The sequence below is a fragment of the Lichenostomus cassidix genome, unplaced genomic scaffold (genome assembly GCF_008360975.1).
Source record: "Lichenostomus cassidix isolate B80296 unplaced genomic scaffold, HeHo_3.0 HiC_scaffold_37, whole genome shotgun sequence".
In the NCBI taxonomy this organism is placed as follows: Eukaryota; Metazoa; Chordata; class Aves; order Passeriformes; family Meliphagidae; genus Lichenostomus; species Lichenostomus cassidix.
In genome coordinates, this window is record NW_028147279.1 from 856,028 (window position 1) to 881,064 (window position 25,037).

The window sequence follows — 25,037 nt, forward strand, 5'->3', positions numbered from 1 at the left end:
GGATTTTAAGGCGTTTTTTGCCCAAAAAATGGGATTTTAAAGGGATTTTTGCCAAAAAAAAAGGGATTTTAAGGTGATTTTTTGGTGATTTTTGGGGTCTTGGGAGGTTTTGGATGTTAAAAGTTGGGAATTTCGGGGATCTTGGGTGAAAAATTGGGATTTTGGGAGTTTTTGGGGAAAAAAATCGGGAGTTTTGGGGAGTTTTTGGGACGAAAATCGCGAAAAAATGGAGATTTCAAGGTGTTTTTTGCCCAAAAAATGGGATTTTAAGGGGATTTTTTGGTGATTTTTGGGCTCTTGGGAGGTTGTGGATGTGAAGAATTTGGAGTTAAGGGGATTTTGGGGAAAAATTGGGATTTTGGGTGAAAAATTGGGATTTCGGGGAAAAAAATTGGGATTTTGGGAGTTTTTGGGGTTCCTGCAGTTGTTCCCCCAGAGCCGATGCACGCGCCCTCGGGGCAGTTGGTGCACCACTTGCAGGCTGGGGGGCCCTGGGGACGGAAATTTGGGAATTTTGGGAATTTTTGGGAATTTTTTTGGGATTTTCGGGAAAAAAAATGGGAAAAAATAGCGAAAAAATGGAGATTTTAAGGCGTTTTTTGGCCAAAAAATGGGATTTTAAGGCTTTTTTTGCCCAAAAAATGGGATTTTAAGGGGATTTTTAAATTATTTTTTGGTGATTTTTGGGGTCTTGGGATGTTCTGGATGTTAAAAGTTGGGAATTTCAGGGATTTGGGGTGAAAAATTGGGATTTTGGGAGTTTTTGGGATTTTTTGGGAATTTTTGGCCGATGCACGCGCCCTCGGGGCAGTTGGTGCACCACTTGCAGGCTGGGGGGCCCTGGGGACGGAAATTTGGGAATTTTGGGGATTTTTGGGAATTTTTTTGGGATTTTCGGGAAAAAAATTGGGAAAAAATAGCGAAGAAATGGAGATTTTAAGGCGTTTTTTGCCTAAAAAATGGGATTTTAAGGGGATTTTTAGGGTCTTGGGAGGTGCTGGATGTTAAAAGTTGGGAATTTAGGAGATTTTGGGGAAAAATTTGGGGTTTTGGGGAAAAAGTTTGGGATTTTGGGGAAAAGAAGTTGGGATTTTGGGTGAAAAATTGGGATTTTGGGAGTTTTTGGGGTTCCTGCAGTTGTTCCCCCAGAGCCAATGCAGCTCCCTGGGGCAGTTGGTGCACCATTTACAGGCTGGGGGGACCTGGGGAGGGAAATTTGGGAATTTTGGGAATTTTTGGGGAAAAAATCGGGATTTTGGGAAAAAAAATTGGGAAAAAATCGTGAAAAAATGGAGATTTTAAGGCGTTTTTTGCCTAAAAAATGGGATTTTAAAGGGATTTTTGCCCAAAAAATGGGATTTTAAGGGGATTTTTTTGTGATTTTTGGGGTCTTGGGATGTTGTGGATGTTAAAAGTTGGGAATTTAAGGGATTTGGGGTGAAAAATTGGGATTTTGGGAGTTTTTGGGATTTTTTGGGAATTTTTGGCCGATGCACGCGCCCTCGGGGCAGTTGGTGCACCACTTACAGGCTGGGGGGCCCTGGGGACGGAAATTTGGGAATTTTGGGGATTTTTGGGAAAAAATTTGGGAGTTTGGGGCAAAAATTTGGGAAAAAAATTGGGATTTTAAGGCATTTTTTGGTTAAAAAATGGAGATTTTAAGGTGTTTTTTTGCTTAAAAAATGGGATTTTAAAGGGATTTTTTTACGTTTTGGGAGGTTCTGGATGTCAGGAATTGGGAATTTAGGGGATTTTGGGTGAAAAATTGGAATTTCGGGGAAACAAATAGGGATTTTGGGAGTTTTTGGGATTTTTTGGGAATTTTTGGCTGATGCACGCGCCCTCGGGGCAGTTGGTGCACCATTTACAGGCTGGGGGGTCCTGGGGACGGAAATTTGGGAATTTTGGGGAAAAATTTGGGAGTTTGGGGCAAAAATTTGGGATTTTCGGGAAAAAAATTGGGAAAAAATCGCGAAAAAATGGAGATTTTAAGGTGTTTTTTGCCCAAAAAATGGGATTTTAGAGTGATTTTTTGGTGATTTTTGTGGTCTTGGGAGGTTCTGGATGTTAAAAGTTGGGAATTTAGGGGATTTGGGGTGAAAAATTGGGATTTGGGGTGAAAAATTTGGGAGTTTGGGGAAAAAAATTGGGAAAAAATCGCGAAAAAATGGAGATTTTAAGGTGTTTTTTGCTTAAAAAATGGGATTTAAAGGGGATTTTTGGGCATTTCAGGAGTTTCTGGATATCAAGAATTTGGAGTTAAGGGAATTTTGGGTGAAAAATTGGGATTTTGGGGCAAAAATTAGGGATTTTGGGGAAAAAAATTGGGAAAAAATCGCAAACAAATGGAGATTTTAAGGTGTTTTTTGCTTAAAAAATGGGATTTTAAGGGGATTTTTTCAGGATATTTTTGGGTGTTTTTGGGGAGTTTTTGGAGATATTTTGAGGATATTTTGGGGACATTTTTGGGGTATTTTTGGAGATATTTTCAGGATATTTTGGGGATATTTTGGGGATAATTTCAGGATATTTTCAGGACATTTTTTGCATATTTTTTGGATATTTTTGGGATATTTTGGGGATATTTTCAGGATATTTTTTGGATATTTTCAGGATATTTTTGGGGACATTTTCAGGATATTTTTGCAGATTTTTTGGGGATATTTTGGGATATTTTTGGGGATATTTTCAGGATATTTTAGGGATTTTTCTGCCATATTTTGGGGATATTTTTGGGGATTTTTTGGGGATATTTTTGGGGATATTTTTGCAGATTTTTTGGGGATAATTTCAGGACATTTTCAGGATATTTTGGGGACATTTTGGGGATATTTTCAGGACATTTTTGGGCTATTTTGGGGATAATTTCAGGATATTTTGGTGATAATTTCAGGATATTTTGGGGATATTTTGGGGACATTTTTGGGATATTTTCAGGGCATTTTTGGGGTATTTTTTTGATATTCTGGAGATAATTTCAGGATATTTTCAGGATATTTTTGGGGATAATTTCAGGATATTTTCAGGACATCTTTGGGGTATTTTTTGGTATATTTTGCGGATAATTTCAGGATATTTTGGGGACATTTTCAGGATATTTTTGGGATATTTTTGAGGTGTTTTTGGGGATAATTTCACGATATTTTCAGGATATTTTGGGGATATTTCTGCCATGTTTTGGGGATAATTTGGGGCTATTTTGGGGCTATTTTGGAGATAATTTCAGGATGTTTTCAGGATATTTTGGGGATATTTTTGGGCTATTTTTGGGGATATTTTGGGGATAATTTCAGGATGTTTTCAGGATATTTTTGGGCTATTTTTGGGACATTTTCAGGCCGTTTTTGGGGTCTCACCGAGCCCCCCAGGGGGTGCACAGCCAGACATTCACTGCAGCTCCAGGGAGCATTTTTGGGGATATTTTTGGAGATAATTTCAGGATATTTTCAGGACATTTTTGGGATATTTTCAGGATATTTTGGGGATATTTCTGCCATATTTTTGGGATATTTTTTGGATATTTGGGGTATATTTTGGGGATATTTTCAGGACATTTTTGAGATATTTTGGGGATATTTCTGCCATATTTTGGGGATAATTTGGAGATATTTTGGGGATATATTGAGGATAATTTCAGGACATTTTTGGGATATTTTCAGGACATTTTCGGGATATTTTCAGGGTATTTTGTGGATATTTTTAGGATATTTTGGGGACATTTTCAGGATATTTTCAGGATATTTTGGGGATATTTCTGCCATATTTTGGGGATAATTTGGAGATATTTTGGGGATATTTTAGGGATATTTCTGCCATATTTTGGGGCTATTTTGGGGCTATTTTGGGGATAATTTCAGGATGTTTTCAGGATATTTTGGGGATATTTTTGGGCTATTTTTGGGATATTTTTGGGGTCTCACCGAGCCCCCCAGGGGGTGCACAGCCAGACATTCACTGCAGCTCCTCAACCTTCTGCACTCCTGAGCGTCACGGGGGGAGGGAGAGCAGGGGGAGGGGATGGGAGAGCAGCCCAGCCTGGGGGGAAATCAGCTCATTTGCATCTCATTTGCATCTCATTTGCATCTCATTTGCATCTCATTTGCATCTCGAAATTTTGGTATTTTTTTTTTTTTTACACACCCCAAGCCCAGAATCAGCCACAAAGTGCCCAAATCCCCCCCAAAAAATACCACCCTAAATTCAACCCAAAACCACCCAAAATTCCCCCCAAATTCACCCCAAAATTCTCCCCAAATTCTCTTTAAAATCTCCCAAATTCTCTTCAAACTTCCCCAAATTCTCCCCGAAATCCCCCAAATTCACCCCAAAATCCTTCGAAATTCACCCCAAAATCCCCCAAATTCACTCCAAACTTCCCCAAATTCTCCCCAAAATCCCCCAAATTCACTCCAAACTTCCCCAAATTCCCCAAATTCACCCCAAAATCCCCCAAATTCTCCCCAAAATAAGCCAAATTTACCCCAAAATCCCCCAAATTCACCCCAAAATCCTTCAAAATTCACCCCAAAATTCCCCCAAATTCACCCCAAAATACCTCAAATTCTCTTTAAAATCCCCCAAATTCTCCCCAAATTCTCCCCAAATCCTCCCAAATTCCCAGAATTCACCCCAAAATTCCCCCAAATTCACTCCCAAATCCCCCAAAATTCTCTTTAAAATAACACAAATTCACCCCATTTCCACTCACCTCTCAGCCTCCTCACTCCCCTGACATCTCCCCCCACCCCAGGCAAAACCCCCAGACCCATTTCTCCCCCATTTTTCCCCATTTTTCCCCATTTTTTCCCCATTTTTTCCCCATTTTTTGTCATTTTTTCCCAATTTTTCCCCATTTTCCCCCATTTTCACTCACCTCTCAGCCTCCTCAGCCCCTCGACATCTCCCCACCCCAGGCACAGCCCCCAGACCCATTTTTCCACCATTTCACCCCATTTTTTCACTATTTTTTTCATTTTTTCCCCATTTTTTTGCTATTTTTCCCCATTTTTTCCCCATGTCACCCTATTTTTCCCCATTTTTTGTCATTTTTTTACCCATTTTTTCCCACTTTTTCCCCATTTCACCCCATTTTTCCCATTTCATCCCATTTATACCCCATTTCCCCCATTTTTTCACCATTTCACCCCATTTTTTCACCATTTTATCCCATTTTTTCCCTGTTTCTTCCCATTTTTCCCCATTTTTTCACCATTTCACCCCATTTTCCCCCCGTTTTTTCTCATTTTTCCCCCGTTTTTTTGCCGTTTTTCCACATTTTTTCCCTTTTTTTTACAATTTTTCCCCAAAATCCTTACCTCTCAGCCTCCTCACTGCCTCGACATCTCCCCCCACACCAGGCACAAGCCCCCCCAGCCTGGGCACATCCTCGGGGGTCTCTGAGTGTCCAGCAGGGCTCGGGGGGCACTCTGACTGCCCAGAGCCCCCAACCCATTGCACCCCATTTTTCAACATTTTTCACTGCTTTTTCCCATTTTTTCACCATTTTATCCCATTTTTTCACTGTTTCACCCCATTTTATCTCATTTGACTCCCATTTTTCCCCATTTTTACTCTGTTTCACCCCAATTTCTCCCCATTTTTTCCCAATTTCTCCCCATTTTTTCCCCATTTCACCCCATTTTTTCACCTTTTTTTCCCCATTTCACCCAATTTTTCCCCGTTTTCTCTCATTTTTCCACCATTTTCCCCCATTTTTTCACCATTTCACCCCATTTTCCTCTCATTTTTCCCCATTTTTTCACCATTTCACCCCATTTCTCCCAATTTTTTCCCCGTTTTTCCCCATTTTTTCCCCATTTTTCCCCATTTCACCCCATTTTTCCCATTTTTTCACAATTTCACCCCATTTTTTCACCTATTCACCCCATTTTTTCCCATATTATCACCATTTTCCCCCATTTTTTCCCCATTTTTGTCATTTTCCCCCCGTTTTTTTGCCGTTTTTCCCCATTTTTCCCCATTTTTTCACCATTTCACCCCATTTTTTCACTGTTTCATCCCATTTTATCTTATTTTACTCCCATTTTTACTCTGTTTCACCCCATTTTTTCATCTTTTCACCCCATTTTTTCACGATTTTATCCCATTTTTCCCCATTTTACTCTGTTTCACCCCATTTTTCACCATTTCACCCATTTTTTTCCCCATTTTTTCCCATTTTTTCCCCATTTCACCCCATGTTTTCACCATTTTTCCCCCTTTTTTGTCATTTTTTCACCATTTCACCCCATTTTTTCCCATTTTTCCCCCATTTTTCCCCATTTTTTCCCATTTGTCCCCATTTTTTCCCCAATATTTCCCATTTTTTCCCCATTTTTCCCCATTTTTTCCTCCATTTCAACCCAGTTTTTCCCCATTTCACCCAATTTTTTCACCATTTCACCTCATTTTTTCCCATTCTTTCCCCATTTCACCCCATTTTTTCCCATATTATCACCATTTTTCCCCATTTTTTCCCCATTTTCACCCCCTTTTCCCCCATTTTTGTCATTTTTCCCCCCGTTTTTTTGCCGTTTTTCCCCATTTCACCCCATTTTCCCCTGTTTTTTCACAATTCACCCCATTTTCATGCATTTTTTTCCCAATATTTTATATTTTCACTCACCTCTCAGCCTCCTCACTGCCTCGACATCTCCCCCCACACCAGGCACAAGCCCCCCCAGCTCCCTGGCAGCTCCTGGGGTCCCTGAGGGTCCAGCAGGGCTCGGGGGGCACTCTGACTGCCCAGAGCCCCCCCAGCTCAGCCCCACGGAAGCCCCCCGAGGCCAGCAGCAATCCCCCCAGGCTGGCCAGGCTGTGCCCCACCGAGCCGGGCATGGGCGAGCCCACCAGGGACGGGTCTGGGGAGAGAGAGAGAATGGGAAATAAATTGGGGGAAATTCATCCGGAAAATCATCCCGAAAATTGGGGGAAATTCATCCCGAAAATTGGGGAAAAATTGGGGGAAATTCATCCTGAAAATTGGGGGAAATCACCCCAAACATTGGGGGAAAATTGGGGGAAATTCATCCCGAAAATTGGGGGAAAATTGGGGGAAAATTGGGGGAAAATTGGGGGAAAATTGGGGGAAAATTGGGGGAAAATTGGGGGAAAATTGGGGGAAAATTGGGGGAAAATTGGGGTGAAAATTGGGGGAAAATTTGGGTGAAAATGGTAGAAATTCAGGGGAAAAGTGTGGAAATTCAGGGAAAAAAGGTGGAAATTTTGGGAAAAAAGGTGGAAATTCAGGGGAAAATTTTTGGGAAAATTGGGAGAAAATTGGGGAGAAAATTGGGGAAAAATGGTGGAAATTAGGGGAAATTCAGGGGAAAAAATGGGGAAATTTGGGGAAAAATGGTGGAAATTTGGGGGAAAATTCGGGGAAATTTAGGGGAAAATTGGGGGAAAATGGGAGAAATTCATCCTGAAAATTGGGGGAAATCACCGAAATTGGGGGAAATATGGGGGAAATTCATCCTGAAAAATTGGGGGAAAATTGGGGAAAAAATTGGGGAAATATTGGGGGAAATTCAAGGGAAATTTAAAATTTGGGGAAAATTTGGGGAAATTGGGAGAAGTTGGAGGAAATTTGCAGAAAAATTGGGGGAAATTTGGAGAAATTTGGGGGAAAATTGGGGAAAATTTGGGGGAAATTCAGGGGAAATTTACAGAAAAATTCAGGGGAAATTTGGGGAGAATTTGCAGGAAATTTGGGGGAAATTTGGGGAAAATTGGGGAAAATTTGCAGGAAATTTGGGGAAAATTGGGGGAAATTTGGGGGAAAAGTGGGGAAAATTTTGGGAAAAATTGGGGGAAATTTGGAGAAAAATTTGGGGAAGTTTGGAGAATTTGCAGGAAATTTGGGGAAAATTGGGGAAAAATTGGGGAAACTGCATCCTAAAAGTTGGGGAAATTTGGGGGAAAATTGGGGGAAATTTTGGGGAAATTTGCAGAAAATTTGGGGAAAATTTGGGGGAAATTTGCAGAAAATTTGGGGAAAATTTGGGGATCCCCTCCCCCATTTCCCAGCCGCTTCCCTGAATTTGGAACCCCAAAATCCCCTCATTTTCCCCAATTTTCCCCCAATTTTCACCTTTTTTTAACCCAATTTTCACTGAAATTTTGTCTGATTTTCACTCAAATTTCCCCCAATTTTCCCCCAATTTTCACCCAAATTTCACTAAATTTTCCCCCAATTTTCATCCAATTTTCACCCAAATTTCCCCCAATTTTCACCTTTTTTTTTCCCTATTTCACCCAAACTCCACCCAATTTTCCCCCAATTTTCACTCAAATCTCCCCAAATTTCCACCATTTTTCGCCATATTTCATCCAAATTTCACCCAATTTTCACCCAAACTTCGCCTGATTTTTACCCAAATTTCACCCAATTTTCCCCATTTTTTCACCATATTTCACCCAAATTTCACCCAAAACTTGCCCAAATTTCCCCCAATTTTCCCCTAATTTTCACTAAATTTTCACCCAATTTTCATCCAAATTTCATCCAAATTTCGCCAAGTTTTTACCCAAATTTCACCCGATTTTCATCAAATTTTCACCCAATTTTCACCATTTTTTCACCATATTTCACCCAAATTTCACCCAATTTTCACCCAAATTTTGCCAAATTTTTACCCAAATTTCACCCAATTTTCACCAAAATTTCACCCAATTTTCAGCATTTTTTCACCATATTTCACCCAATTTTCCCCCAATTTTCACTCAAACTCCACCTGATTTTCCCCCAAGTTTCCCCATATTTTGGGACCCCTCCCCAAATCCCCAAAAATCCCCAAAAATCCCCAAATTCTCACCGCTGTGGGGAGGCAGAATCCAAGCGTTGCAGCGAATTTGGTAAAGCAGAATTTCGTTGCCGAAATCCTTCCGGTCACTTCGACCCCCCAGGACCACCAGGGTGTCCCCCGAGATGGCAGCGGCGTGGAAATAGTGGGGGCGGGGCTGGGGAGAGACACCCCCAAATTTTGGGAGGAATCCCCAAAAAAAATCCCGAGACCCCAGACCCAAAAAATGCCAAAAAAAAATCCCAAAAATGGCACCAAAATGACCCAAAATCGCCTTAAATGGCCCCAAAAATGCCCCCAAAAGAGCCCCAGAGATGGTCGAGATCACCCCCAAATTTTGGGAGAAACCCCAAAAAAATCCCGAGAGCCCAGACCCAAAAAAACCAAAAAAATCCCCAAAAAATCATCCCAAAACTGCCCCAAAATTGCTGCCGTGTGGAAATAGTGGGGGCGGGGCTGGGGAGAGACACACCCCCAAATTTTGGGAGGAATCCCCAAAAAAATCCCGAGAGCCCAGACCCAAAAAACCGAAAAAAACCCCCAAAAAACCCCAGAAAAAATCCCAAAAATGGCACCAAAATGGCCCAAAAACGCCCCAAAAAAGAGCCCCAAAACTCCCCTAAAGGTAGTCGAGATCACCCCAAATTTTGAGAGGAATCCCCAAAAAAATCCTGAGACCCCAGACCCAAAAAATGCCGAAAAAACCCCAAAAAACCCCAAAAAAATCCCAAAAAATGGCACCAAAATGACCCAAAATCGCACTAAATGGCCCCAAAAATGCCCTCAAAAGAGCCCCAGAGATGGTTGAGATCACCCCAAATTTTGGGAGAAACCCCAAAAAAATCCCGAGAGCCCAGACCCAAAAAACCCCAAAAAACCCGAAAAAACCCCAAAAAATGGCACCAAAATGGCCCAAAATGGCCCAAAATCGCATTAAATGCCCCAAAAAAGAGTCCAAGACACACCCCAAAATTTTGGGAATCCCCCCCAAAAAATCCCGAGACCCCAGACCCAAAAAAACGAAAAAAACCCCCAAAAAACCCCAGAAAAAATCCCAAAAATGGCACCAAAATGGCCCAAAATCGCATAAAATAGCCCAAAAAAGAGCCCCAAAACTCCCCTAAAGGTGGTCAAGATCACCCCAAATTTAGGGAGAAACCCCAAAAAAATCCCGAGAGCCCAGACCCAAAAAATGCCAAAAAACCCCAAAAAATCCCCAAAAAATGGCACCAAAATGACCCAAAATGGCCCAAAATCGCATTAAATGCCCCAAAAAAGAGTCCAAGACACACCCCAAAATTTTGGGAATCCCCCCCAAAAAATCCCGAGACCCCAGACCCAAAAAACCCCAAAAAAACCCCAAAAAACCCCAGAAAAAATCCCAAAAATGGCACCAAAATGGCCCAAAAACGCCCCAAAAAAGAGCCCCAAAACTCCCCTAAAGGTAGTCGAGATCACCCCAAATTTTGAGAGGAATCCCCAAAAAAATCCTGAGACCCCAGACCCAAAAAATGCCGAAAAAACCCCAAAAAACCCCAAAAAAATCCCAAAAAATGGCACCAAAATGACCCAAAATCGCACTAAATGGCCCCAAAAATGCCCTCAAAAGAGCCCCAGAGATGGTTGAGATCACCCCAAATTTTGGGAGAAACCCCAAAAAAATCCCGAGAGCCCAGACCCAAAAAAACAAAAAAACCCCCAAAAAAACCAAAAAAAACCACAAAAAAACCCCAAAACCCCCCAAAAAAACCCCCCTAAATGGCCCAAAATCGCATTAAATGCCCCAAAAAAGAGTCCAAGACACACCCCAAAATTTTGGGAGAAACCCCAAAAAAATCCCGAGAGCCCAGACCCAAAAAATTCCCTTTAAACCCCCAAAAAATCCCCCAAATTTCCTCCAAATCACCTTTCAACGCCCCAAATCCACCCAAAAATCCACTTTAAATCCCAAAAATCCCCCAAAAATCCCCTTGAAATCCTCAAATCCCCTTGAAATCCTCCAAAAATCCCCTTTAAATCCCCTTTAAACACCCCAAATCCACCCCAAACACCCCAAAATCCCCCAAAATCCCCCAAATTTCCCCCAAAATCCCAAAAATCCCCAAAATCTCACTTTAGTCCCTCTAGCCGGTGCCAGCAGCTCCAGGTGAGGTTGGGCAGGTGCAGAGTCACCCCAAACACCCCAAAATTCCCCCAAAAATCCCCTTTAAACATCCCAAACTCCCCCAAATCCACCCCAAATTGTCTCTACAGCCCCAAAATCTCCCAAATTTCGCCCAAATCCACCCAAAAATCACCTTTAAATCCCAAAAATCCCCTTCAAATCCTCCAAAAATCCCCTTTAAAAGCCCCTAAAATCCCCTTTAAACACCCCAAATCCACCCCAAACACCCCAAAATCCCCCAAATCACCTTCAAACGCCCCAAATCCACCCAAAAATCACCTTTAAATCCCAAAAAATCCCCCAAAAATCCCCTTTGAACACCCCAAAATCCCCTATAAAATCCCCTTTAAATCCCCTAAATCCACCCCAAATCCATCCCAAACACCCCAAAATCCCCTTTAAACACCCAAAATCCCCCAAATTTCCCCCAAATCCACCAAAAATCCACCTTCAAATCCCAAAAATATCCCAAAAATCCCCTTGAAATCCTCCATAAATCCCCTACAAAAGCCCCTAAAATTCCCTTTAAATCCCATTTAAATCCCATTTAAATCCCATTTAAACTCCCCAACCCCCCCCAAAATCCACCCCAAACACCCCAAAATCCCCCAAATTTCCCTCAAAATCCCCTTTAAACCCCAAAAAATTCCCAAAATCCCACCTTGGTCCCCCTGGCAGGAGCCAGCAGCTCCAGGTGAGGTTGGGCAGGTGCAGAGTCACCCCAAACCCCCAAAATTCCCCCAAAAATCACCTTGAAATCCCTTTAAACACCCCAAATCCCCTTTAAATCCTCCAAATCACCTTTCAATGCCCCAAATCCACCCCAAAATCCCCTAAAAACCCCCAAAAATCCCCCAAAAATCACCCAAAATCCCCAAAAATCCCCCCAAAATCCCCCTAAAATGCCTTCAGAGATCCCAAAATCCCCTTCAAATCCCCTATAAACACCCCAAAATCCCATTTAAATGTCCCCAAATCCCTCCAAAATCCACTTTAAACCCCAAAAAAACCCCCAAATCCCCCAAATTTCCCCCAAATTCCCACTTTAGTCCCTCTAGCAGGCGCCAGCAGGCTCCAGGTGAGGCTGGGCAGGTGCAGAGTCACCCCAAACACCCCAAAAATCCCCTTTAAATACCCCAAGTCTACCCCAAACACCCCAAAATCCTCTTTAAACTCCCAAAGTCCCCCAAATTTCCCCCAAATCCACCAAAAAAACACCTTCAAATCCCAAAAATATCCCAAAAACCCCCTTGAAATCCTCCAAATCCCCTTGAAATCCTCCAAAAATCCCCTATAAACACCCAAAATTCCCCCAAAAATCACCTTCAAACACCCCAAAATCCCCTTGAAATGTTCCCAAATCCCCCAAAATCCCCCAAATTTCCCCCAAAATCCCAAAAAAATCCCCCAAAATCCCACCTTAGTCCCCCTGGCGGGCGCCAGCAGCTCCAGGTGAGGTTGGGCAGGTGCAGAGTCACCCCAAACACCCCAAAAATCCCCTTTAAACACCCCAAATCTACCCCAAACACCCCAAAATCCCCTTTAAACACCCAAAATCCCCCAAATTTTCCCCAAATCCACCAAAAATCCACCTTCAAATCCCAAAAATATCCCAAAAATCCCCTTGAAATCCTCCAAATCCCCTTGAAATCCTCCAAAAATCCCCTACAAAAGCCCCTAAAATTCCCTTTAAATCCCATTTAAATCCCATTTAAATCCCATTTAAACACCCCAAACCCCCCCAAAATCCACCCCAAACACCCCAAAATCCCCCAAATTTCCCTCAAAATCCCCTTTAAACCCCAAAAAATTCCCAAAATCCCACCTTGGTCCCCCTGGCAGGAGCCAGCAGCTCCAGGTGAGGTTGGGCAGGTGCAGAGTCACCCCAAACACCCCAAAATTCCCCCAAAAATCACCTTGAAATCCCTTTAAACACCCCAAATCCCCTTTAAATCCTCCAAATCACCTTTCAATGCCCCAAATCCACCCCAAAATCCCCCAAAAATCCCCCAAAAATCCCCCAAAAATCACCCAAAATCCCCAAAAAGTCCCCCCAAAATCCCCCAAAAATGCCCCCAGATGTCCCAAATCCCTAAATCACCTACAAACACCCCAAAATCCCATTTAAATGTCCCCAAATCCCTCCAAAATCCTTTAAACCCCAAAAAACCCCCAAATCCCCAAATTTCCCCCAAAATCTCACTTTTGTCCCTCTAGCCGGCGCCAGCAGCTCCAGGTGAGGTTGGGCAGGTGCAGAGTCACCCCAAACACCCCAAAAATCCCCTTTAAACACCCCAAATCCACCCCAAACACCCCAAAATCCCCTTTAAACTCCCAAAATCCCCCAAATTTCCCAATCACCAAAAATCCACCTTCAAATCCCAAAAATATCCCAAAAATCCCCTTGAAATCCTCCAAATCCCCTTGAAATCCTCCAAAATCCTCAAAGCTCTAAAATTCCCTTTAAATCCCATTTAAATCCCATTTAAACCTTTAAACACCCCAAACCCCCTCAAAATCCACCCCAAACACCCCAAAATCCCCCAAATTTCCCTCAAAATCCCCTTTAAACCCCAAAAAATTCCCAAAATCCCACCTTGGTCCCCCTGGCAGGTGCCAGCAGCTCCAGGTGAGGTTGGGCAGGTGCAGAGTCACCCCAAACACCCAAAATTCCCCCAAAAATCACCTTGAAATCCCCAAAATCCCTCCAAAAATCCCCTATAAACACCCCAAAATCCACTTCAAATCCCCTTTAAATGTCCCCAAACCCCATCTAATGTCCCCAAATCCCCCAAATCTCCTCTAAAACCTCCTTTAAACCATTTTAACTCCCTCTAAACCACCCAAAATCCCCTATAAATCCCCTATAAACACCCCAAAATCCCCTATAAAAGCCCCTAAAATCCCCTTTAAACACCCCAAACACCCCAAAATCCCCCAAATTTTCCCCAAAATCCCCCAAATTTCCCACCTTAGTCCCCCTGGCGGGCGCCAGCAGGCTCCAGGTGAGGTTGGGCAGGTGCAGGCTGTAGAGCTCGGCCGAAGGCCCGACGCGCTCCACGTGAAATCTTTGTCCCCCAAACACAAACACGGCCTGGGAGGCCTCGTGGAACGAGGCTGAGTGACCATACAGCCCTGGGGAGAGAGTTTTCGGGATTTTGGGGGGAATTTGGGGGATTTTGGGGTGATTTTGGGGCATTTTTGGGGTGATTTTGGGGGTGATTTAAGGCCTCAGGGCCTGCTAGGCCTCCCACACGCCTTCCTAGGGATTTGAGGTTAATTTGAGGGATTTGGGGTAATTTCGAGGGAATTTGGGTAATTTCAGATAATTTAAATCAATTTGGGGTGAATTTGGGGGAATTTGGGGCTTTTTGGGGCATTTTTGGGGTAATTTTTGGGGTCATTTTCCCTCATGGAACCTCAGGGCCTGCTAGGCCTCATGTAGGCCTTCCTGGGGATTTGGGGTCAATTTGGGGGATTTTGGGTCATTTCAGATCATTTCAGTCGATTTGGGGTCATTTTGGGGATGATTTGGAATGGATTTGGGGTGAATTTGGGGCTTTTTTGGGGTGATTTTGGGGCATTTTTGGGGTTGTTTCCCCTCATGGAAACTCAGGGCCTATTAGGCCTCACAGAGGCCTTCCTAGGGATTTGGGGTTAATTTGGGGTTAATCTGGGGGAATTTGGGGTCATTTCTGGGGATTTTGGGTCATTTCAGATCATTTCAGTGGATTTGGGATCATTTTGGGGGATTTGGGATCATTTCAGAGGTGATTTCGGGGGGATTTGGGGTCATTTTTGGTGTCATTTCGTCCCATTTTCCCCCATTTTTCCCCATTTTTCACTCATTTTTCACTTCCCAAACCCCCTAAAAACCCCAAATTTTAATTTTTTTTTGCAACTCCCAATATTTTTTTGGGAATTCCCAATTTTTCCCCCATTTTTCCCTCAAATTTTCCCCATTTTTTCCCCAATTTTCCCCATTTTTCCTCTCCCCAACCCTCTACAAACCCCAAAAATTCAATTTTTTTTGTCAATTCCCAGATATTTTTTTGGCAATTCCCAAATATTTTTTTTGGGAATTCTCAAATTTTTCCCCATTTTCCCCCAATTTTCCCCATTTTCCCCCATTTTTCCCTCAATTTTTCCCCATTTTTTCCCGAATTTTTCCCCAATTTCCCCATTTTTCCCCATATTTTTCCCATTTTCCCTCACATTTTCCCCATTTTTCCCCATTTTCCCCCAATTTTTCACTTCCCCAACCCCCTAAAAACCCCAAAATTTTAATTTTTTTTATCAAGTCCCAATTTTTTTTTCAGGAATTCCCAATTTTTTCCCCATTTTCCCTCCAAATTTTCCCCATTTTTCCTCATTTTTCCCCAATTTCCCCCAATTTCCCCCATTTTTCATCTCCCAAACCCCCTAAAAACCCCAAAAATTCAATTTTTTTTCTCAATTCCCAAATATTTTTTTTTGGAATTCCCTATTTTTCCCCATTTTTTCCCATTTTTTCCCCAATTTCCCCATTTTTCCCCATTTCCCCCAATTTTTCACTCATTTTTCACTTCCCAAACTCCCTAAAAACCCCAAAAATTCAATTTTTTTGGTCAATTCCTAAATATTTTTTTTGGAATTCCCTATTTTTCCCCATTTTTCCTCCATTTTTCCCCATTTCCCCCAATTTTTCACTTCCCCAACCCCCTAAAAACCCCAAAATTTTAATTTTTTTTCTCAAGTCCCAATTTTTTTTCAGGAATTCCCAATTTTTCCCCCAATTTTCCCCAATCCATTTTCCCCATTTTTCCCCATTTTTCCCAATTTCCCATTATTTTCCCCATTTTCCCCTATCCCATTTTTTTTTTCTCAATTTTCTATTTTTTTTTTTCCCTATTTTTCCCATTTTTTCTTTTTTCCCCATTTTTCCCATTTTTCCCCATTTCCCAATTTTTCACTTCCCAACCCCCTAAAACCCCAAAATTTTAATTTTTTCTCAATTCCCAATTTTTTTTCAGGAATTCTAATTTTTCCCCCAATTTTCCCTCAATTCCCTTTTTCCATTTTCCCTATTCCTTTTTTTCCACAACTTCCCAAAAATTCAATTTTTTCCCTCCATTCCCAATTTTTTTTCAAGAATTCCCAATTTTTCCCCCAATTTTCCCTCAATTTCCCCCATTTTTCCCCCTAAAAAACCCCAAACTTTTCCCACAACTTCCCAAAAATTCAATTTTTTCCCTCCATTCCCAATTTTCTCAGTATTTTCCCCATTTTTACCTGTCGGGGGAGTTCCCAGCTGAGTTCCAACCTCCCATTTCTCGGTTTTGGGGTGAAAAATGAACAATTCGGTGTTGAAGCCGTTTTGGGGTGAAAAACCTCCAATCAGGTAAATCCTGGAGTTGGCAGTGGTCAGCGAGTGGCCGGCCAGGGCGGGCAGCTGGGGGGACTGAATTTGGGGAAAAAACCAAAATTTGGGTCAAAATCATAAAATTTGGGGGAAAAATCACAGAATTTGGGGAAAAAACAGTGAAATTCGGGAAAAACCAAAAAAATTTGGGGTGAGAAACCAAAAATTCGGGGAAAAAAATGGGACATTTGGGGGGAAAACCCAAAAATTTGAGTCAAAATCACAAAATTTGGGGGAAAAATCTCAAAATTTGGGGAAAAAAATGGGAAATTTGGGGGGAAAAACATGACATGTGGGGAAAAACCCCAAAATTTGAGGTCAGAACCCAAAAATTTGGGGAAAAAATGTGAAATTTGGGTGTGAAAACCCCAAAATTTGGATGTAAAAAGCACAAAATTTGGTGGTTGGGGGCAGCTGGGGGACTGAATTGGGGGAAAAAACCAAAATTTGGGGTTGGAAACCAAAATTTGGGGAAAAAACTCGAAAATTTGGGGGAAAAACCGTGAAATTTGGGGTGAGAAACCAAAAATTTGGGGGAAAAATCTCAACATTTGGGGGAAAAAATGGGAAATTTGGGGTCAGAAACTGGAAATTTGGAGAAAAAACCCAAATTTGGGGTGAGAATCCAAAAATTTGGGGTTAGAACTGCCAAATTTGGAGTGAGAAACTGGAAATTTGTGGAAAAAACCCCAAAAATTTGGGGGAAAAAATGGGAAATTTGGGGTGAGAAACCAAAAATTTGGGGAAAAAGTCTCAAAATGTAGGGTCAGGAACTTGAAATTTGGGGTCAGAATCTCAAATTTTGGGGTCAGAATCCAAAAATTTGGGGAAAAAAACCCCAAAAATTTGGGGAAAACCCCCAAAATTTGGGGTGAGAAACTGGAAATTTGGGGTAAAAATCTCAAAATTTGGGGAAAAAAATCTCAGAATTGGGGGATAATTTGGGGCTCATTTTGAGGTAATTTCAGGTGAATTTTGGGCTAATTTCAGGCAAATTTCAGGTGAATTTTGGGATAATTTCAGGATAATTTCAAGTGAATTTTGGGATAATTTTGGGATAATTTCAGAATAATTTCAGCTGAATTTCAGGTGAATTTCAGGAAAAAATTCAGGATAAATTCAGGCAAACTTCAGGCAAATTTCAGGCTAATTTGGGGCTAATTTCAGCTAATTTTTGGGGTAATTTCAGGTGAATTTGGGGATAATTTGGGGTAATTTCAGGTAATTTTTGGGGTAATTTCAGGATAATTTCAGCATAATTTGGGGCTAATTTCAGGTAGTTTTTGGGGTAATTTCAGGCAAATTTCAGGCTAATTTGGGGCTAATTTCAGGGTAATTTTAGGGTATTTTTGGGCTAATTTCAGGTGAATTTTGCAGTAATTTCAGGACAAATTCAGGTAATTTTGGGCTAATTTCAGGTAATTTTTGGGTTAAATTTGGGGCTAATTTCAGGAAAATTTCAGGATAAATTCAGGCTAATTTCAGGATAAATTCAGGCTAATTTTGGGCTAATTTCACGCAAATTTCGGGCTAAATTCAGGCAAATTTCAGGAAAAATTCAGGCAATTTTCAGGCAAAATTCAGGCAAATTTCAGGCAAATTTCAGGATAAATTCAGGCAAATTTCAGGATAAATTCAGGCTAAATTCAGGAAAATTTCAAGATAAATTCAGGCAAATTTCAGGATAAATTCAGGCTAAATTCAGGCAAATTTCAGGGAAAATTCAGGCAAATTTCAGGCAAATTTCAGGCTAAATTCAGGCAAAATTCAGGCTAAATTCAGGCTAATTTCAGGCAAATTTCAGGATAAATTCAGGCAAATTTCAGGCAAATTTCAGGCTAAATTCAGGCAAATTTCAGGATAAATTCAGGCAAATTTCAGGCAAAATTCAGGCAAATTTCAGGCTAATTTCAGGCAAATTTCAGGTAATTTTTGGGGTAATTTTGGGGTAATTTTGGGGTAAATTTTGGGGTAAATTTCGGGATAATTTCAGGATAATTTCAGGATAATTTCAGGCAAATTTCAGGCAAATTTCAGGCTAAATTCAGGTAATTTTTGGGGTAATTTTGGGGTAATTTTGGGATAATTTCAGGATAATTTCAGGCTAAATTCAGGCAAATTTCAGGCTAAATTCAGGTAATTTTTGGGGTAATTTTGGGGTAATTTTGGGGTAAATTTTGGGGTAACTTTTGGGATAATTTCAGGATAATTTCAGGATAAATTCAGGCAATTTTCAGGAAAATTTCAGGCAAATTCCAGGTGAATTTTGGGGTAATTTTGGGGTAAATTTTGGGGTAAATTTTGGGGTAAATTTTGGGATAATTTCAGGATAATTTCAGGATAATTTCAGGCAATTTTCAGGCAAATTTCAGGTAATTTTTGGGGTAATTTTGGGGTAATTTTGGGGTAAATTTTGGGGTAAATTTTGGGATAATTTCAGGATAATTTCAGGATAAATTCAGGCAAATTTCAGGCAAAATTCAGGCAAATTTCAGGCTAAATTCAGGCAAATTTCAGGATAAATTCAGGCAAATTTCAGGATAAATTCAGGCAAATTTCAGGATAATTTCAGGTGAATTTCGGGCTAATTTCAGGCAAATTTCCGGCAAAATTCAGGCTAAATTCAGGCAAATTTCAGGATAAATTCAGGCAAATTTCAGGCAAATTTCAGAATAAATTCAGACAATTTTCAGGCTAATTTCAGGCAAATTTCAGGTAACTTCTGGGGTAATTTTGGGGTAAATTTTGGGGTAAGTTTTGGGATAATTTCAGGATAATTTCAGGATAAATTCAGGTAAATTCAGGATCATTTCAGGCAAATTTCAGGCGAATTTGGGGCTAATTTCAGGTAAATTTTGGGGTAATTTTGGGATAATTTCAGGATAATTTCAGGATAAATTCAGGCAAATTTCAGGATAAATTCAGGCAAATTTCAAGTAATTTTTGGGGTAATTTTGGGGTAATTTTGGGGTAAATTTTGGGGTAAATTTCAGGCAAATTTCAGGATAATTTCAGGATAATTTCAGGCTAAATTCAGGCAAATTTCAGGCAAATTTCAGGATAATTTCAGGATAATTTCAGGATAATTTCAGGCTAATTTCAGGTAATTTTTGGGGTAATTTTGGGGTAAATTTTGGGGTAAATTTTGGGATAATTTCAGGATAATTTCAGGCTAAATTCAGGCAAATTTCAGGACAAATTCAGGCAATTTTCAGGATAAATTCAGGCAAATTTCAGGCAAATTTCAAGATAAATTCAGGCAAATTTCAGGCAAATTTCAGGATAAATTCAGGCTAATTTTGGGCTAATTTCAGGCAAATTTCAGGCTCATTTGGGGCTAATTTCAGGTAAATTTTGGGCTACTTTGAGGCTAATTTTGGGCTAATTTCTGCTAATTTCAGGATAATTTCAGGAAAATTTCAGGATAATTTCAGGATAATTTCAGGATAATTTGGGGCTAATTTCGGGATGATTTTGGGTTAAATTTGGGGCTAAATTGGGGCCAGAACTCACCTGGACTCTCCTCCAGTGCAGCGAGCTCAGCTGGAGCAGCCAGCAGTCGCTGGCCACGCCCCCCGCCGTGACTCCGCCCACCAGCACCAAAGCCCCGCCCCCCGGAAGGGGCGTGGCCGCCTGCAGGTACCGGGGGGAGGGGCCAGAGCGCCCCTCCCCCACCCCCGCCCCATCCCCCACCAGCAGCTGCGTCCAGCGGAGGTCTGACAGGGAGAACCTGGAATGGGAAATTTGGGAGATTTAGGAGAAATTTGGGATTTTTGGGGATTTTTAAAAAAATTTTTGGGGATTTTTGGGGGATTTTTGGGAGAAAGTTGGGGATTTTTTTTATTTTTTGGGGATTTTTAGAGATTTTCTGGGGATATTTTGGGGGATTTTTTTTACTTTTGGGGATTTTTTTTACTTTTGGGGATTTTTGGGGATTTTTTTGGGATTTTTTTGGGATTTCTTTGGGATTTTTTTGGGATTTTTTTTGATTTTTGGGGATTTTCTGGGGATTTTGGGGGATTTTTGGGGATTTTTGGGGATTTTGGGGATTTTTTGGGGATTTGGGGGTTTTGGGGATTTTTTTTGGTTTTTTGGGGTTTTTGGGGATTTGGGGATTTTTGGGGATTTTGGGGGTTTTTTTTGGATTTGGGGATTTTGGGGTTTTAGGATTTGGGGATTTTGGGGATTTTTTGGGATTTTTTGGGATTTTTGGGGATTTTGAATTTTGGGACTTTTGGGGATTTTGATTTTGGGGATTTTGGGGATTTTTGGGGATTTTGGATTTCTTTGGGATTTTTTGGGGATTTTTGGGATTTTTATTTTGGATTCTTGGGATTTTTTGGGGATTTTTGGGGATTTTTGGGGGGATTTTTGGGGATTTTTTTTGGATTTTTTGGGGATTTTTTTTTGGGGATTTTTGGGGATTTTTGGGGTGGACAGGTGACATCCCATCCCCCACCAGCAGCTGCGTCCAGCAGAGGTCTGACAGGGAGAACCTGGAATGGAAATTTGGGAGAAATTGGGATTTTTGGGGCATTTTTGAGGATTTTTGGGGGATTTTTTGGGATTTTTGGGGATTTTTTGGGGACTTTATGGGATTTTTGGGGGATTTTTTAGGATTTTATATTGGTTTTTTGGGGATTTTTTTGGGATTTTTGGGGGATTTTTTAGGATTTTATATTGGTTTTTTGGGGATTTTTTTGGGATTTTTGGGGGATTTTAGGATTTTTTTTATTTTTGGGGATTTTTGGGATTTTTGAGATTTTTTGGGGATTTTGAGATTTTGGGATTTTGGGGAATTTTGGGGATTTTGGGAAATTTGGGGATTTTTGGGGAAATTTTGGGATTTGAGGGAATTTTTGGGATTTTTGGTGGATTTTGGGGATATTTTGGGGAAATTTTGAGGATTTTTGGGGGATTTGGGGGATTTTGGGGAAATTTTTGGATTTTTTTTGGAAATTTTTGGGGATTTTTGGGAAATTTTTGGGATTATTGGGAAATTTTGGGGGAATTATGGGATTTTTTGGGGAAATTTGGGGATTTTGGGATTTTTGGGGAAATTTTTTGATTTTTGGGATTTGGGGATTGGGGATTTTTGGGATTTTGAGTTTTTGGGATATTTTGGGGATTTTTGGGGATATTTTGGGATATTTTCAGTATATTTTAGGATATTTTTGGGATATTTTAGGGATTTTTTTGGATTTTTTAAAATATTTTTTGGATTTTTTTGGATAGTTTTAGGATATTTTAAAGATATTTTGGAGATATTTTGGGGATATTTTCAGGATATTTTTAGGATATTTTCAGGATATTTTTGGGATATTTTCAAGCTATTTTTGGGATATTTTCAGGATATTTTTGGGATGTTTTTAGGATATTTTGGGGATATTTTGGGGATATTTTTAAGATATTTTGGGGATATTTTTGGGATATTTTTTGGCTATTTTTGGGTGAATTTTGAGCTATTTTTTGGCTATTTTTCAGACACATTTTAAGATATTTTGGGGATATTTTGGGGATATTTTCAGGATATTTTGGGGATATTTTTGGGACATTTTTGGGATATTTTTAGGCTATTTTGGGGGTGATTTTGGGGTGTTTTTTGGCTAGTTTGCAGACAGATTTTTGGCTTTTTTTGGCTATTTTGGGCTATTTTTGGGTGAATTTTTGGCTATTTTTTGGCTATTTTTCAGACACATTTTCAGGATATTTTTAGGATATTTTTGGGATATTTTCAGGATATTTTTAGGATATTTTTAGGATATTTTCAGAATATTTTGGGGATATTTTTAGGATATTTTTGGTCTATTTTTGGACTATTTTTTGGCTATTTTTCAGACACATTTTAAAATATTTTCAAGATATTTTCAGGCTATTTTTAGGATATTTTTTGGCTATTTTTGAGCTATTTTTGGCCTATTTTTTGGCTATTTTTGGTTGTTTTTCAGACACATTTTAAGATATTTTTAAGATATCTCTAGGATATTTTTGCAATATTTTTGGGATATTTTTGAGCTATTTTTGGCTATTTTTGGGCTATTTTTGGGCTATTTTTGGACTATTTTTCAGACACATTTTAAGATATTTTGGGGATATTTTGGGGATATTTTCAGGATATTTTTAGAACATTTTTAGGATATTTACAGGATACTTTCAGAATATTTTCAGGATTTTTTGGGGATATTTTTGGGACATTTTCAGGATATTTTTGGAATATTTTTGGGGTGATTTTGGGGTGTTTTTCCCACCTGTAGACACTGCTCAGAGGTCCCTGGCTCAGGCTGATTGCAGAGCAGATTTTGGGATATTTTTGGGATATTTTCAGGGTATTTTTAGGATAGTTTTAGGATATTTTTGGGATATTTTTGGGATTTTTTCAGGATATTTTCAGGATATTTTGGGGATATTTTTAGGATATTTTTGGGACATTTTGGGGATATTTTGGGGACATTTTTGGGATATTTTGGGGATATTTTCAGGCTATTTTTAGGATAATTTAGAGATATTTTTGGGATATTTTTGGGATATTTCTAGGCTATTTTTAGAATATTTTTGGGATATTTTTGGGCTATTTCTAGACTATTTTTAGAATATTTTTAGGATATTTTGGGGATATTTTTAGCAAATTTTTAGCAAATTTTGGGGATATTTTTGGGACATTTTCAGGATATTTTTAGGCTATTTTTGGGGTGATTTTGGGGTGTTTTTCTCACCTGTACACACTGCTCAGGGGTCCCTGGCTCAGGCTGATTGCAGAGCAGATTTTTGGCTATTTTTGGGCTATTTTTGGGCTATTTTTGGGCTATTTTTGGGCTATTTTTGGGCTATTTTTCAGACATATGTTAAGATATTTTTAAGATATTTTAAAGATATTTTTGGGATATTTTTGTGATATTTTTTGGTTATTTTTGGGTGAATTTTGAGCTATTTTTGGCTATTTTTCAGACACATTTTAAGATATTTTGGGGATATTTTGGGGATATTTTCAGGATATTTTCAGGATATTTTCAGGATATTTTGGGGATATTTTTGGGATATTTTTAGGATATTTTTGGGATATTTTTGGGTGAATTTTGGGCTATTTTTTGGCAATTTTTTGAGCTATTTTTGGCTATTTTTCAGACACATTTTAAGATATTTTGGGGATATTTTCGGGATATTTTTGGGACATTTTCAGGATATTTTTAGGATATTTTTGGGGTGATTTTGGGGTGTTTTTCTCACCTGTAGACGCTGCTCAGAGGTCCCTGGCTCAGGCTGATTGCAGAGCAGATTTTGGGATATTTTTGGGATATTTTGGGGATATTTTTGGGCTATTTTTGGGCTATTTTTGGGCTATTTTTGGGCTATTTTTCAGACACATGTTAAGATATTTTTAAGATATTTTAAAGGTATTTTTGGTATGCATTACCATAAGTTCCAGACATTATACACTGTAAGCTTTTTATTGGGGTCTATGTAATATGAGAAAACAGTATAGATTTCAGCTTGTGCCTTATTACTAAAACCCTTTAATAAAATCACCGTGAGTATCTGGTGACAGTCAGTCCATATGTCTTGGCTTTCAGTAAGACTGAACTAAGGCAACAGAGTCACTGGATGTCCCTTCAGTCAGTGGAACACACTGAAATTTAAAAACAAAGCAAAACCCTTCCCTGAAGCTATTGCATTGAGCGGTGACTTGTGAACATGTTACGAAACATAGATTGGTTAGAAATATGTGTCTTAGTAGAGTTGCCTGCAAATCTGAAAGAAATACTTCAATGATTTTAATGGTACTTGAATAATAAATTGAAATTGCTGGGCACACTACATTCTCTATAATAAACAGCTTGCTCTGGGTAAGTAGTGAGAATTATAACAATTATATACAACTTTATCCTGTTGCTTTGTAACAGCTTCTGCAAGGTCTTTAAAATGTGTCCTGAAAAAAGTATGTGTAACCAGAGTGTGGATAAGAATTCATATGCAGAGAGTATTTCTACTGTTGTAGTAGGATTCCTTCACCTGTTTGAATTTGACTTTTTCCCCCACACTGAGAATTGAATAATTTCCATATTATCCAGCACTATCCAGATTCAGCACCTCCAGTCCAGCCTTCTGTTTTGTGAACTAGAGTTTTAGTAGTGGGCTTGGCAGTGCTGGGTTAACGGTTGGACGCAATGATAGAAGTCTTTTTCAGCCTAAACAATTCCATAATTCTATGGCTGAGACCTGAACCTGGCTGCTGCTTTTCATGCAGGACTGTCTATAGCTTTATCTTAAAATGATACAGGAATAGACACAGATTTTTTTTTCCTAGACTCTGATATGGGTACGAAGGGTGAGACTGTGATATGCATTTCTGTGTTCCCCTGCCTACAGACTCAGTGGGAATACAAATGAGCAAAAGAGGTCTGTTTATTTTGGTATGTGCCCAGTTTGACTGCTGAAGGATTAAGCTCTCATGGCCCAGTGCAGAATGCAGACACAGGTTTGCACATGATGGAAAAACTGGAGCTGGTAATACACAAGTGGATTTTGGTCAAAATGTTTGAGAATCCGTAGCAAACAAATGTAATGCTTGTTGTTTTTTTTTTTTTTTCTGTTTTGCCAGAATGTTTCTGAGATGAGTCCTTAACTGTTGTTGAAGAGGGAAAACTTAAGATTGTATTGAGCTTTTTTGAAT

At 39.9% G+C, this 25,037-nt stretch overlaps 2 protein-coding genes and 1 long non-coding RNA gene across 3 annotated transcripts in view; 1 reads left to right on the plus strand and 2 right to left on the minus strand.

The window, feature by feature from the left end:
• Window positions 1-429: 429 nt before the first annotated feature.
• Window positions 430-4,911, minus strand: LOC146423538 (uncharacterized). Its single transcript, XR_014847487.1, has 3 exons — window positions 4,874-4,911; window positions 3,357-4,035; window positions 430-491 (listed from the first exon to the last, which is right to left on the minus strand). It is a non-coding gene; the product is annotated as an uncharacterized LOC146423538 (long non-coding RNA).
• A 1,708-nt stretch (window positions 4,912-6,619) lies between these two features.
• LOC146423539 (multiple epidermal growth factor-like domains protein 8) lies at window positions 6,620-24,060 on the minus strand. The gene is made up of 6 exons (XM_085044636.1): window positions 24,038-24,060; window positions 19,883-20,099; window positions 16,240-16,408; window positions 13,940-14,103; window positions 8,817-8,961; window positions 6,620-6,860 (listed from the first exon to the last, which is right to left on the minus strand). Exons 1-6 carry the CDS (start codon window positions 24,058-24,060, stop codon window positions 6,622-6,624), a joined length of 957 nt encoding a protein of 318 aa, XP_084900762.1. The 3' UTR covers window positions 6,620-6,621.
• The window catches only part of LOC146423540 (uncharacterized), a 48,917-nt gene continuing 47,938 nt past the window's right edge, over window positions 24,059-25,037 (plus strand). The window contains 1 exon segment of the mRNA XM_085044637.1: window positions 24,059-24,078. Coding sequence (XP_084900763.1) covers window positions 24,059-24,078 — 20 coding nt within the window.

Coding starts and splice junctions, on each gene's coding strand:
- LOC146423539 (XM_085044636.1), bottom strand. CDS start 24,060: ATGTTCACAAGTCACCGCTCAAT. Junction 20,100..24,037: donor TTCACAAGTCACCGCTCAAT/GCAATAGCTTCA, acceptor TTCCCATTCCAG/GTTCTCCCTGTCAGACCTCC. Junction 16,409..19,882: donor TGCACTGGAGGAGAGTCCAG/GTGAGTTCTGGC, acceptor CCCCAAATTCAG/TCCCCCCAGCTGCCCGCCCT.